The 12,629-nt window shown below is 74.9% G+C and overlaps 1 protein-coding gene across 1 annotated transcript; it reads right to left on the bottom strand.

The window, feature by feature from the left end:
• Positions 1 to 519: 519 nt before the first annotated feature.
• On the bottom strand, positions 520 to 6,632 carry IL11 (interleukin 11). The gene is made up of 5 exons (XM_087773217.1): positions 6,062 to 6,632; positions 3,672 to 3,853; positions 3,109 to 3,195; positions 2,002 to 2,160; positions 520 to 684 (listed from the first exon to the last, which is right to left on the bottom strand). The coding sequence occupies exons 1-5, from the start codon at positions 6,066 to 6,068 to the stop codon at positions 520 to 522; spliced, it is 600 nt and encodes a 199-aa protein (XP_087629343.1). The 5' UTR covers positions 6,069 to 6,632.
• Between the last annotated feature and the right edge of the window lie 5,997 nt (positions 6,633 to 12,629).

The raw sequence follows: 12,629 nt of genomic DNA, 5'->3' as shown, positions 1-12,629 counted from the left end.
GCCTGCAGCCCTCCAGCCCTGCCTGCTTCCCTGCCTGCTGCCCTGCCTGCAGCCCTCCATCCCTGCCTGCAGCCCTGCCTGCTTCCCTCCATCCCTGCCTGCAGCCCTGCCTGCAGCCCTGCCTGCTGCCCTCCAGCCCTGCCTGCAGCCCTGCCTGCAGCCCTGCCTGCTGCCCTCCAGCCCTGCCTCCATCCCTGCCTGCATCCCCCACCCCTGCCCCCCCCCCCCCCCCCCGTGCAGACGCTGCGGCACCTTGAAACTTTATTTTTTTATTGTTTTCTTCCAAAACCAAGTTTGGGGTTGGGTTTTTTTTTTTTCCCTCTTAAAAAAAGATAAAAAAGGGCCGAGCTGGGGCCCGGGGCAATAAATTAGGGCGGCCCGCGGGGTCCCCGGGCGTCGGGGCGTCCCCGGGAGCGGGCGGGGGGGGTCATTAATTAATTAGTAATAATAATTAACAATAAAATAAGGCGGGCGACCCGGTGCCGCTAATAAATAAGAATAAATTAGGGGGCGGCGGCGTCACAGCTTGTTGCGCAGGAGGACGAGGGCGCGGGAGGCCCAGTCCAGGTGGAGGTGGAGGCCGTGGAAGATGGCGTGGGCGGCCTGGACGGCGGCCCAGGGCGAGGCGGGGGGCGGCAGCGGCGGCTGCGGGGCGCTGGGGCGGGCCAGGCTCAGGCGGGAGAGCTGGGGGGGGACACGCGTGGGCGGGGGGCACGCGTGGGGGGGGGGGACGCGTGGGGGGACACGCGGGAGGGGGACACGCGCGGGAGGGGGACACGCGCGGGAGGGGGACGCGCGGGAGGGGGACACGCGTGGGCAGGGGGTGCGGGGGGCACGCGTGGGGGGATACACGTGGGAGAGGGGCACGCGTGGGCGAGGGGGACGTGCGCGGGAGGGGGGACGCGTGGGAGAGGGGGACACGTGTGGGTGGGGGGACACGCGTGGGGGAGGGGGACACGCGTGGGAGGGGGACGTGGGCAAGGGGGGCACGCGTGGGCGAGGGGGACACGTGGGGGGGGAACACGCGTGGGAGGGGGACGTGGGGGGGACACACGTGGGAGAGGGGGACACGCGTGGGGGGGACACACGTGGGGGGGACACACGTGGGAGGGGGACAGATGTGGGCGAGGGGGACATGCGTGGGCGGGGGTGTGGGGGGGACACACGCGTGGGAGAGGGACACGTGTGGGTGGGGGGCGCGCGTGGGTGGGGGCACGGGGGGGACACGCGTGGGAGGGGGACACACGTGGGAGAGAGGCACGAGTGGGTGGGGGGCGCGGGGGGGACACGCGTGGGAGAGGGGGGCTACGTGTGGGTGATGGGGGACAAGCGTGGGAGGAGGGGACACGCGTGGGGGTGGGCACACGTGGGTGGGGGGGGCACGTGGGAGGGGGACACACGCATGGGTGATGGGGGGACACGTGGGGGGGGACACGCGTGGGTGGGGGCGGACACGCGTGGGAGAGGGGGAACGCGCGTGGGAGGTGAGGGATGGTGGGAAGCCCCGCCCCTTTTGCAAAGGCCACGCCCCCGCACGGAAAGCCACGCCCCTTTGCTGCGGACGCGCGCTCCAGGCCGAGGCCCCGCCCCTTTTCGCGCATGCCCCGCCTCGAAGCGCAGAAGCCCCGCCCCCCCTTCAGACAGGTGCGTGCGGCGCGCAAGCCACGCCCCCAGGCGGCAGGCCCCGCCCCTCCTCGCAGAAGCCCCGCCCCTACAACAGAGAGACCGTCCGAGTGCAGAAGCCACGCCCCCATCCGCCAGGCCCCGCCCTCCCCGTGAAAGCCACGCCCCTCCAGTGCCATCCCCTTGTGCAGAAGCCCCGCCCCTTCCCCCTCTAGGTCCCCGCGCCCGCAAGCCCCGCCCATCCCACAGACCCCACCCTCCCCTCCACAAGCCGCGCCCCCTCGCCAACCCCCGCGCCTCAGCATCCCCCGGCGCCCTCGCCCCGCCGGCCCCGCCCCCCCAGCCCCGCCCCGCCCCGCCCTCCCAGGCCCCGCCTACCAGGTGGTCGAGGCGGCGCAGCAGCCGCTCCAGCCGGGCCTGCAGCGCGCCCAGCTCGGGCTCCAGCGGCCGCAGCGCCGGGCCCGCGCGGCGCAGCCACTCCAGGTGCCGCTGGTACCGCTGCAGGTCCCCGCTCAGCCGCCCCAGCGCCGCGGCCGCCTGCGCCCCCGAGCCCCGGCGTCAGCCCCGCGCCCGCGGCAGCCCGTAGGGTCCCCGCTCCCGCCCGCGGGAGCCCGTAGGGACCCCAGCTCCCACCCGCGGCAGCCCGTAGGGTCCCCGCTCCCACCCGCGGGAGCCCGTAGGGTCCCCGCTCCCGCCCGCGGCAGCCCGTAGGGTCCCCGCTCCCACCCGCGGGAGCCCGTAGGGACCCCGCTCCCACCCGCGGCAGCCCGTATGGGTCCCCGCTCCCACCCGCGGGAGCCCGTAGGGACCCCGCTCCCACCCGCGGGAGCCCGTAGGGTCCCCGCTCCCGCCCGCGGCAGCCCGTAGGGTCCCCGCTCCCACCCGCGGGAGCCCGTAGGGACCCCAGCTCCCACCCGCGGCAGCCCGTAGGGACCCCGCTCCCGCCCGCGGCAGCCCGTATGGGTCCCCGCTCCCACCCGCGGGAGCCCGTAGGGACCCCGCTCCCACCCGCGGCAGCCCGTAGGGTCCCCGCTCCCGCCCGCGGCAGCCCGTAGGGTCCCCGCTCCCACCCGCGGGAGCCCGTAGGGACCCCGCTCCCACCCGCGGCAGCCCGTATGGGTCCCCGCTCCCACCCGCGGGAGCCCGTAGGGACCCCGCTCCCGCCCGCGGGAGCCCGTAGGGACCCCAGCTCCCACCCGCGGGAGCCCGTAGGGACCCCGCTCCCACCCACGGGAGCCCATGCTCACTGCGGCGGCCACGGGGGACCCCACACCCACGGGAAACCCCCTCCCACACCTCGGGGGGACCCCGCTCCCATACCCACGGGGGGACCCTACGCCCACGGGAACCCCACTGTACCCACAGGACCCCGCTCCCATACCCACGGGGGGACCCCACGGACACCGGGACCCCCTCCCACGCCCCACGGGCACCCCGACGACCGCAGCCCCCCCCCCCACGCGTGTCCGTGCCCCCCGCCCCCACCTGGATGTTGGCCAGCTCCGGGGCGCTCATGGCCAGGACGGGCAGCGACTCCAGCTTGTGCTCGCCCTCCGCCGGGAGCCGCGACTTCTGCCGGCGAGACGCGGGGCTCAGCCCACGCGGGACCAACCCTCCACGCGTGGGGGGGGCGGGGAGGGGGCAGGGTGGCTGTGGGGCTGAGCGGGGGGCAGGCAAGCCGTGGGGTGCCGTGGGGCGGGGTGGGGCGCCGTGGGGTGGAAGTGGGGCGCCGTGGGGTGCCGTGGGGTGGTGTGGGGTGGAAGTGGGGCGCCGTGGGGCGCCGTGGGGTGGAAGTGGGGCGCCGTGGGGTGCCGTGGGGCGGGGTGGGGTGGAAGTGGGGCGCCGTGGGGCGCCGTGGGGTGGAAGTGGGGCGCCGTGGGGTGCCGTGGGGCGGTGTGGGGTGGAAGTGGGGCGCCGGGGGGCGGGGTGGGGCGCCGTGGGGTGGAAGTGGGGTGCCGTGGGGCGGTGTGGGGCGCCGTGGGGCGGGGTGGGGCGCCGTGGGGTGGAAGTGGGGTGCCGTGGGGCGCCGTGGGGCGGGGGGTACCCACGAGGAGCGCGAGGAAAGCCTTGGTGTCGCTGAGCAGGGCCTTGGCCAGGCTGACGACGCTGTCGAGGTCGGCTCGGGGGTCCGGGGGTCGCAGGCGGGGGGCGGCCGCCAGCCCCGGGCACGGCCCCGGCCACAGCCCCGGCCACAGCCCCAGCAGCGCCAGCAGCGCCCGCCACAGCCCACCTGCGGGACACAGACACGCGTGGGGGGGCGCCGGGGGGGGGCCGCGGCCGCCTCCTTGATCCCCGGGGGGCTCGGGGCTCCCGGGGCTCCCGGGGCTGGGGATTCCAGGGCTCCCGGGGTTCCCGGGACCCCCGGGGCTGGGGATTCTGGGGCTCGCGAGGCTCCCGGGGCTCCCGGGGCTGGGGATTCCGGGGTTCCCGGGGCTCCCGTAGCTGCGGAATCCCGGGGCTCCCTCCCGGGGCTCCCGGGGCTGGGGATTCCGGGGTTCCCGGGGCTCCCGGGGCTCCCGGGGCTGGGGATTCTGGGGCTCGCGAGGCTCCCGGGGCTCCCGGGGCTGGGGATTCTGGGGCTCGCGAGGCTCCCGGGACTCCCGGGGCTGGGGATTCCAGGGCTCCCGGGGCTCCCGGGGCTGCGAGCTCCCATGGTTGCCGGGGCTGCAGGATCCCGGGGCTCCCGGGGCTGGGGATTCCGGGGTTCCCGGGGCTCCCGGAGCTGCGGAATCCCGGGGCTCCCTCCCGGGGCTCCCGGGGCTGGAGGCTCCCAGTGCTCCCAGTGCTCCCGGTGCACCCGGGAGTCGGGAATCCCGGTGCTCCCGGCGCTCGGGGATCCCAGGGCTCTCGGAATTTGGGGATCCCGGGAATGCCGGGACGGGGGATCCCGGGACGCGGAGCCGCCGGGGATGGCGGGGCTGGGGCATCCCGGGGCTCCCGGCACTGCCGGGATTCCCGGGGCTCCCGGGGCTGGGGCATCCCGGGACTCGAGGATCCCGGTGGTCCCGGGGCTAACGAGGCTCCCGGGGCTGGGGCATCCCAGGGCTGCGGGATCCCGATGCTCCCTCCCGGGGCTCCCGGGGCTGGGGACTCTCGGGGCTCCCGCAATTTGGGGATCCCGGGATCCGGGGATCCCGGGGCTTAACGAGGCTCCCGGGGCTGGGGATTCCGGGGTTCCCGGGGCTCCCGGAATTTGGGATGCCGGGGCTGGGGATGCCGGGATCGGGGGGATCCCGGGGTTAATGAGGCTCCCGGGGCTGGGGACTCCCGGGGCTCCCGGGGCTGGGGATTCGGGGGCTCCCGGGGCTCCCAGTGCTCCCGGGACTGCGGCATCCCGGAGCTGCGGAATCCCGGGGCTGGGGATTCCGGGGCTCCCAGTGCTCCCAGTGCTCCCGGGGCTGGGGATTCCGGGGCTCCCAGTGCTCCCAGTGCTCCCGGGACTGGGGCATCCCGGAGCTGCGGAATCCCGGGGCTGGGGATTCCGGGGCTCCCAGTGCTCCCAGTACTCCCGGGGCTGGGGATTCCGGGGCTCCCAGTGCTCCCAGTGCTCCCGGGACTGGGGCATCCCGGAGCTGCGGAATCCCGGAGCTACGGAATCCCGGGGCTCCCAGTGCTCCCAGTGCTCCCGGGACTGGGGATTCCGGGGCTCCCAGTGCTCCCAGTGCTCCCGGGACTGGGGCATCCCGGAGCTGCGGAATCCCGGAGCTACGGAATCCCGGGGCTCCCAGTGCTCCCAGTGCTCCCGGGGCTGGGGATTCCGGGGCTCCCAGTGCTCCCAGTGCTCCCGGGACTGGGGCATCCCGGAGCTGCGGGATCCCGGGGCTCCCGGGGCTCCCGGGGCTGGGGATTCGGGGGCTCCGGGGCAGCGCGGCGGGGGGTGCCCGTCCCGTCGCGTCCCGTCGCGTCCCGGGGGGGCGGCGGGCGGGGGGCGGGGGGCGGCGGCGCCCTGTGCGGTCCGGGCTGGAAAGAGTGATGCGGGGTGAGTCAGGGGCGGGCGGCTCCGGGGGAGCCCCGCGAGTGGGGGGCCCACCCGCGCGGGGGGGCGGGGGGGGGAGGGGAGCGTGTCTGCCAGCCCGCCCCCCCCCCACGCGTGTCCCCGCGGCCACGCGTATCCGTGCGGGCCCCCCCCCACCCGCGGCGGCCGCCCCCACGCGCGTCCCCGCGCCCACGCGCGCCCCCGCTGCCCACGCAGGCGCGGCCGCCGCGGGCGGGCAGGTGCGCCGGGGCCGTTTGCGGTTTGAGGCGCGGCGGCAGCTGCCCGCGCCCCGAGGCGGCGGGGATGGACGCGCCCCGTCCCGCCGCGGCCGTGGGGGGGGGGATCCACCCGCGAACCCCCCCCCCCCCCCACTCCCCGGTGGGCGGGGGGGGGGATGGAGAAGCTCCCCCCGCCCCTTCCCCACGCGTGTCTCCCCCCCACCCGCGGCGAGGCGGCACTTACTTGTCATGGCGGGGCGGGAGGGTCCTTGCCCGCGGTCCCCACGGGGCGGGACGGGGCCCTTGGCGCCCACGGGATCCACCCGCGGCGGGGCCGGGACCGTGGGAGGGGGCGGGGGGGGCTCTGCTGCCGCGCAAGGGGCTGGCACGCGCTCACGGCCACGCTCCCACGGCCACGCCGACACGCTCCCACCCGCGCTGCTCTGACACGCTCACGGCCCCACGGACACGCTCACGGCCCCACGGCCCCGCACTGACACGCTGACGGCCCCACGGACACGCTCAGCCCCACGGACACTCACTGACACGCTGACGGCCCCACGGACACGCTCCCACTCGGGGTGACACCCTCCCACTCTCACGGAGACGCTCGCGGCCACGCTCCCACGGTCACGGCCACACGCTCCCACTCACCGGGCCAGGCTCCCACGGTCACGGCCAGGCTCCCACGGTCACGGGCAGCCTCCCGCTCGCCGTGACACGCTCCCACTCTCACGGCCACGCTCCCACGGCCACACGCTCCCACTCACCGGGACGGGCCCCACTCTCACGGCCACGGGCAGCCTCCCGCTCGCCGTGCCAGGCTCCCACTCGCCGCGACACCCTCCCACTCGCCGCGACACGCTCCCACTCGCCGCGACAGGCTCCCACTCGCCGCGACACGCTCCCCCCCCCCCAGTCAACCGAGGAGGCGGGCGGGAGGAGCCGGCGCGGCGCGGCCGGGGACTCGCGTGGGAGCGGCCGCCGGTGCCCGGCGCGGCGGCGTGGAGCGTGGCCGTGTGTCCCCGCGTGACGCCCCGGCTCCGCGCCGCCCCTTATATCCCGGCGCGGCCGGCGGCGGCGATGACACACGCCTGAGTCACGGCTTTTCCATTCAGCAACGCACCGGGGGGAGAGAAACCCCCCACGGCGGACACGGCGCGGGGGGCGGCGGGACACGCGGGGCCCCCCCTCCCGCCCCCCGCGCCCCCCCCCAGCCCCACGCACCGGGCTCGGGCCCGGAGCGGCGGCGGGACCGGCCCCTGCTCCGCCCCGGCGGAGGGACCGGCCCCCGACCGGCCCCCGACCGGCCCCGGCCCCGGCCCCGCGGGAGCGGCCCCGTGGGACGGGACGGGGGCGGGCGGCGGGATCGGGCCCCGCGCCCCGGCACCGGGGACCCCCGCACCGCAGCCGCTTCCACCCGCGCCCCCGCCACGCGTGGACGTGGGGACCCCCCGCCCCCCCCCCCCGGCACTGAGTCAGCCCCCCCCCCCCCGGGCCGCCCCACGCGCGTCAGCGCCGGGCCCCCCCGTGGGGCTGCGGGCGGCCAGGGCCGCCCCGGGGCGGGGCCCCCGCACGCGTGGGGAGGGGCGCGGGGGGGCGCGGGGCGCTCGCCCACGGGGAGCACCCACGGGGACCACCCATGGCGAGCACCCACGGCAAGCACCCGTGGTGAGCACCCATGGAGCGCACCCAGGGTGAGCACCCACGGTGATCACCCGCGTGGAGCACCCGTGGCGAGCACCCACGGAGAGCACCCACGGCAAGAACCCACAGCGAGCACCCGCGTGGAGCACCCACGGAGAGCACCCACGGAGAGCACCCGCGTGGAGCACCCACGGCAAGCACCGACGGCGAGCACCCACGGCGAGCACCCATGGTGATCACCCACGGCGAGCACCCACGGCGAGCACCCGCAGCACCCCCCACCCCACAGGGCCCCCCGCGGGTGGGTGCTGGGGGGCGAGGGCAGGGCCGGGCCGCGGGGCCACGGGGCTCCCTTGGGTGCCGGGGGGGTCCCGTCCCCCCGCGCCGTCCCCCCGCGCTGGGCACCGCCGGCCGGGGGCGGGGGCGGCCGGGGGGGCCCCGATGGCGTCAGCGCCGGCAGCAGCGGAAACCCCGGGCAGCCGCAGGCAGCGGCCGCAGGCAGCGGCCCCCCCCCCCCCGGCCCCCCGCAGCCGCCTCCTGCCCCCCAGGCCCTGCGTCACCGCGCGGCCCCACGGCCACAGCTCCTGCCCCATGGCCACAGCCCCATAGCTACAGTCCTGCCCTGCAGCCGCGGCCCCACGGCCAGAGCTCCTGCCCCACGGCCACGGCCCCTGCCCCATACCCACAGCCCCACGGCCGCAGCCCCTGCCCCATACCCACAGCCCCATAGCTACAGTCCTGCCCTGCAGCCGCGGCCCCACAGCCATGGCTCCTGCCCCCCAGGCCCTGCGTCACCGCGCGGCCCCACGGCCACGGCTCCTGCCCCACGGCCGCGGCCCCACGGCCACAGCTCCTGCCCCACGGCCGCGGCTCCTGCCCCACAGCCACAGCTCCTGCCCCACGGCCACAGCTCCTGCCCCATGGCCACGGCCCCCTGCCCCATACCCACAGCCCCATAGCTACAGTCCTGCCCTGTAGCCGCGGACCCACGGCCACAGCTCCTGCCCCACGGCCACGGCTCCTGCCCCACGGCCACAGCCCCACAGCCATGGCTCCTGCCCCACGGCTGCGGCCCCACAGCCATGGCTCCTGCCCCACGGCCGCGGCCCCTGCCCCATACCCACAGCCCCATAGCTACAGTCCTGCCCTACAGCCGCGGCTCCTGCCCTATAGCCACGGCCTCCTGCCGCTGCCCCGTGGCCACCAGCCCCTGCCTCCCGGCCAGCGCGTCCTGCCCCATAGCCCCTGCCCCACAGCCCCATAGCCACCCCCCCCCCATAGGCACAGGATCTTGCCCTATAGCCAGGGCTCCTGCCCTACAGCCACGGCCTCCTGCCGCTGCCCCACGGCCACCGGGACCTGCCCCGCGGCCGGCGCGTCCTGCCCCATAGCCCCATAGCCCCTGCCCCACAGCCACCGCCACCCACAGCCGTGCCGGCGGTGCCGCGGGGCGGGGGGCCGGGCGCCGGCGGCGTGGACGTGTGAGGGCATGGCGGCGGCGGCGGCGGCGGCGGCGGCGGCCCTGCCAAGGCAAACAGCCGGCGCGGTAAATATTTAGCTGCCAGGTGACGGTGGTGGGGGGAAAAAACCGGCGCTCCTGCCTGGCCCTGCCCGCCCTGCCTGCACCGGGAGGACCCCGGCACCCCGCTGCCCGCCGCTGCCTGTCCCGGCACGTGGGGCGGCCGGGCTGGGCCCTTGGCCTGCTGCCGGTGCCGGCGGCTGTGCCGGGCCGGTACCGCGTGCCTGCGTGTGCCGCCGGCCGCGGTCGGGTGCCCTTTGGGTGTTTTCCCAGACGGTGGTTTGTGGGGTTTTTTTTTTGTTTTTTGGGGGGTGGTGGCGGTAAGGGGGTGTCGTCCCCCCCACCGGCACCGCGTGCGCCGAGGGGCCGCCGGGCGGTTTTCGGGGGGACGGCGGCGGCGGCAGCGGCGGGGGAACGGCGGCCGCTCGCCGGGGTGGGTGGTCGGCCCCGCCGCCGCGGTCGCCCCATCCATCACTGGCGCTTGCGTCCGCGCCGAGGGGGCGGGAGGGGACGTGCGTCAGGCGCGGCCGGCGGTGACGCCGAGGGGGCCCGGCAGGATGCGGCCACGCGGTGCGGGGGCACCCACCGGTGCCGCGGCCGCTCCCCCCGCCGCCGGCACCGGGGAACGGCCGGAGCCCCCGCGGGGCGGCCGCCGGCGGCAGCGGGTCGGGGCCGGCCGGCGGCGTTTGGGTGTGCCGGCAGCACACGTGCTCCCGGCCCGCCGCGGGTGTGCACGGTGGCATCGTCACCACCATGGCACCGTCACCGCCGTGGCACCGTCAGCGCCATGGCACCGTCGCCGCCGTGGCACTGTCACTGTGGCGGCACCGTCGGCACCGTGGCACTGTCACCACCACAGCACTGTCACCACCGTGGCACCGTCACCGCGGTGGCACCGACACCGCCGTGGCACCGTCACCGCCGCGTCCCGCCATGGCTGTGCGCGGTGGCACCGCCGCCGCCGTGTCACCGCCGCGTCCCACCGCGGGTGTGCGCGGTGGCATCCTCTCCGCGGCGGCACCATCGCCGCCGTGCCAGCGTCACCGGCGCCGCCGCGGCCCGAGGTGTCCCCAGCGCGCGCGGAGCCGGGGGATGGGGTCCCCGCTCTGCCCCCCCGCCCCCCCCCCGCCCCCCCGCCCCCCCAGCCCCTGGGGGGGGGCAGACGCTGGCGTCAGCGGCGGCTTCGCCCAAACACACGGGTCACGTCCCCGTCCACCCCCCCCCCCCCCTGTCCGTCTGTCCGTCCGTCCGTCCGTGTGTCCCCCCCCCGGACAGGCTGGGCTGGGGGGGGGAGGGGAGGGGGGGGCGGCTTTGACGCAAATGCCCCCGGCCGGGGCAGGCCCAGGCCGACCGCAGGGGGGGGGGGGCTGGAGGCGAGCCCGGACGGACGGACGAACGGACAGACAGGGGTGAAACTGGGGGCTGGGGGGACGGACGGACAGACAGACAGACCCCCCCCCCTGGGGGGGGCACAGAGGGAAAAGGGGGGGTGCAGGCAGGCAGGACGGACGGACGGAGGGGTGGACGGGGGTGAAGGTGGGGACTGGAAGGACGGACGGACGGACAGACCCCCGGGGGGGGGAGGGAGGGAAAAGGGAGGGTGCAGGGCTGCAGGCAGGACAGACAGACGGACGGACGGAGGGGTGGACAGGGGTGAAGCTGGGGGCTGGGGGGACGGATGGACAGACGGACAGACCCCCCCCGGGGGGGGCCCAGGGCTGAGGGGGGCTGGGGGTGCAGCTGGGTGAGGTGGGACGGACGGACGGACAGACGGACGGAGGGTGGACGGGGGTGAAGCTGGGGACTGGGGGGACGGACGGATGGACGGACAGACCCCCCCTGGGGGGGCACAGAGGGAAAAGGGGGGGTGCAGCTGGGTGCAGACAGGACGGACGGACGGAGGGTGGATGGGGGTGAAGCTGGGGGCTGGGGGGACGGACAGACGGACGGACGGACAGACCCCCCCCGGGGGGGGGGGGGCCCAGGGCTGAGGGGGGGGCTGGGGGTGCAGCTGGTTGAGGTGGGACGGACGGACGGACACAGGCTCATGTGCGCACACGTGTGTGCTCCGTGCCACGCGCGTGCCGGTGCCCGTCCCTGCGCGCACACGCGTGCGCACGCGCGGCCGTCCACGCCTGTGCAGGCAGGCGTGTGCGTGTGCGTGTGCGTGCGCGTGTGCGTGTGCGCGTGTGCGTGTGCGTGTGCGCGCGTGCGTGTGCGCGGATGCCCGCGTACGCACAGGTCTGCGTGGGCGGGCGTATGTCCGCGTGTCTGCGCACGGACACGCGTGCACATACGTGTGCGTGCATCGCTGTGTACGCGTGTGCCTGCCTGCGTGCACGCGTGTATGCGCGCGTATAGGTGTACGTATGGGCGTACAAACATGCGTGACTACGTACGTCTGTCTATGTACACGTGTGCATGCGTCTGCCCTCGCCTGTACATGTACACGCGTGCACACGTACACGTGCCCACGTCTGTGTGCGTACGTGCGCGTGTAGATATGTGCGTGTACGCGGGCCTATTTATGCACATGTATGTGCATGTCCGCACACGTGTGTGTGCACCTGTGCATGCGCGTCTGCGTATGTACGTGTCTGAGCACACGTATGTACATGTGTGAGCACACGTATGTCTGTGTGTGAGCACACGTATGTCTGTGTGTGCACGTACGCACATAGAAGCCTGCGCGTCCGTGTACATACATGCACACGTATGTATATGTGCGTGTACTTACGTATGCACAGGTACGCACGTGTCTGTGTACGCACGCCTGCGTAGTGCACGTGTGCGTACACGTATGTGCATATGTACACGTGTATGCCTGTGCGCGTACACGTATGTGGGTGCGAATGTACACACGTGCGTGTGTATGGGTGCGTATGTGCCTGTACACGTGTGTGCATCCATCCATACGTGTGTGCCCATGGACACGTGCGTGTGTGCCGGTACGCACACGTATGTGCATCCGTACATACATGTGTGCCATGTACACGTGCGTGTGTGCCGGTACGCACACGTATGTGCATCCGTACATACATGTGTGCCATGGACACGTGCGTGTGTGCCGGTACGCACACGTATGTGCATCCGTACATACGTGTGTGCCATGGACACGTGCGTGTGTGCCGGTACGCACACGTATGTGCATCCGTACATACATGTGTGCCCATGTACACGTGCGTGTGTGCCGGTACGCACACGTATGTGCATCCGTACATACATGTGTGCCATGGACACGTGCGTGTGTGCCGGTACGCACACGTATGTGCGTGCATATGCACGTGTGTGCACGCATGCACGCGTGTACACACCTGCCTGTGTCTCTGCACACGGATGGGCACGCATGCACGCACACGCACGCGCCCTCGGGGGCCCGGGGGCTTTGGGGGGGACTTGGGACCGGGTGGGGGGGATTTGGGGGATTTTGGGGCGGTTTGGGGGGATTTGGGGGGATTTGGGGGATTTTGGGGCCGTTTTGGGGGATTTGGGGGGATTTGGGGGATTTTGGGGCGGTTTTGGGGGGGATTTGGGGGGATTTGGGGGATTTTGGGGCCGTTTTGGGGGGATTTGGGGGGATTTGGGGGATTTTGGGGCCGTTTTGGGGGGATTTGGGGGATTTGGGGCGGTTTTGGGGGGATTTGGG

Source organism: Nipponia nippon, unplaced genomic scaffold (genome assembly GCF_047370975.1).
Source record: "Nipponia nippon isolate SJK-2023a ecotype South Korea unplaced genomic scaffold, ASM4737097v1 scaffold_38, whole genome shotgun sequence".
In the NCBI taxonomy this organism is placed as follows: Eukaryota; Metazoa; Chordata; class Aves; order Pelecaniformes; family Threskiornithidae; genus Nipponia; species Nipponia nippon.
Note: the sequence above shows the minus strand (reverse complement) of the source record. Positions and strands in the feature narration are given on the sequence as shown.

Excerpts from the sequence above, each read along its gene's own strand:
- IL11 (XM_087773217.1), bottom strand. Across the intron at positions 2,161-3,108 it reads CGGAGCTGGCCAACATCCAG|GCGGCCGCGGCGCTGGGGCG; the intron begins GTGGGGGCGGGG and ends TCGGGGGCGCAG. Across the intron at positions 685-2,001 it reads TGCGCCGCCTCGACCACCTG|CTCTCCCGCCTGAGCCTGGC; the intron begins GTAGGCGGGGCC and ends GTCCCCCCCCAG.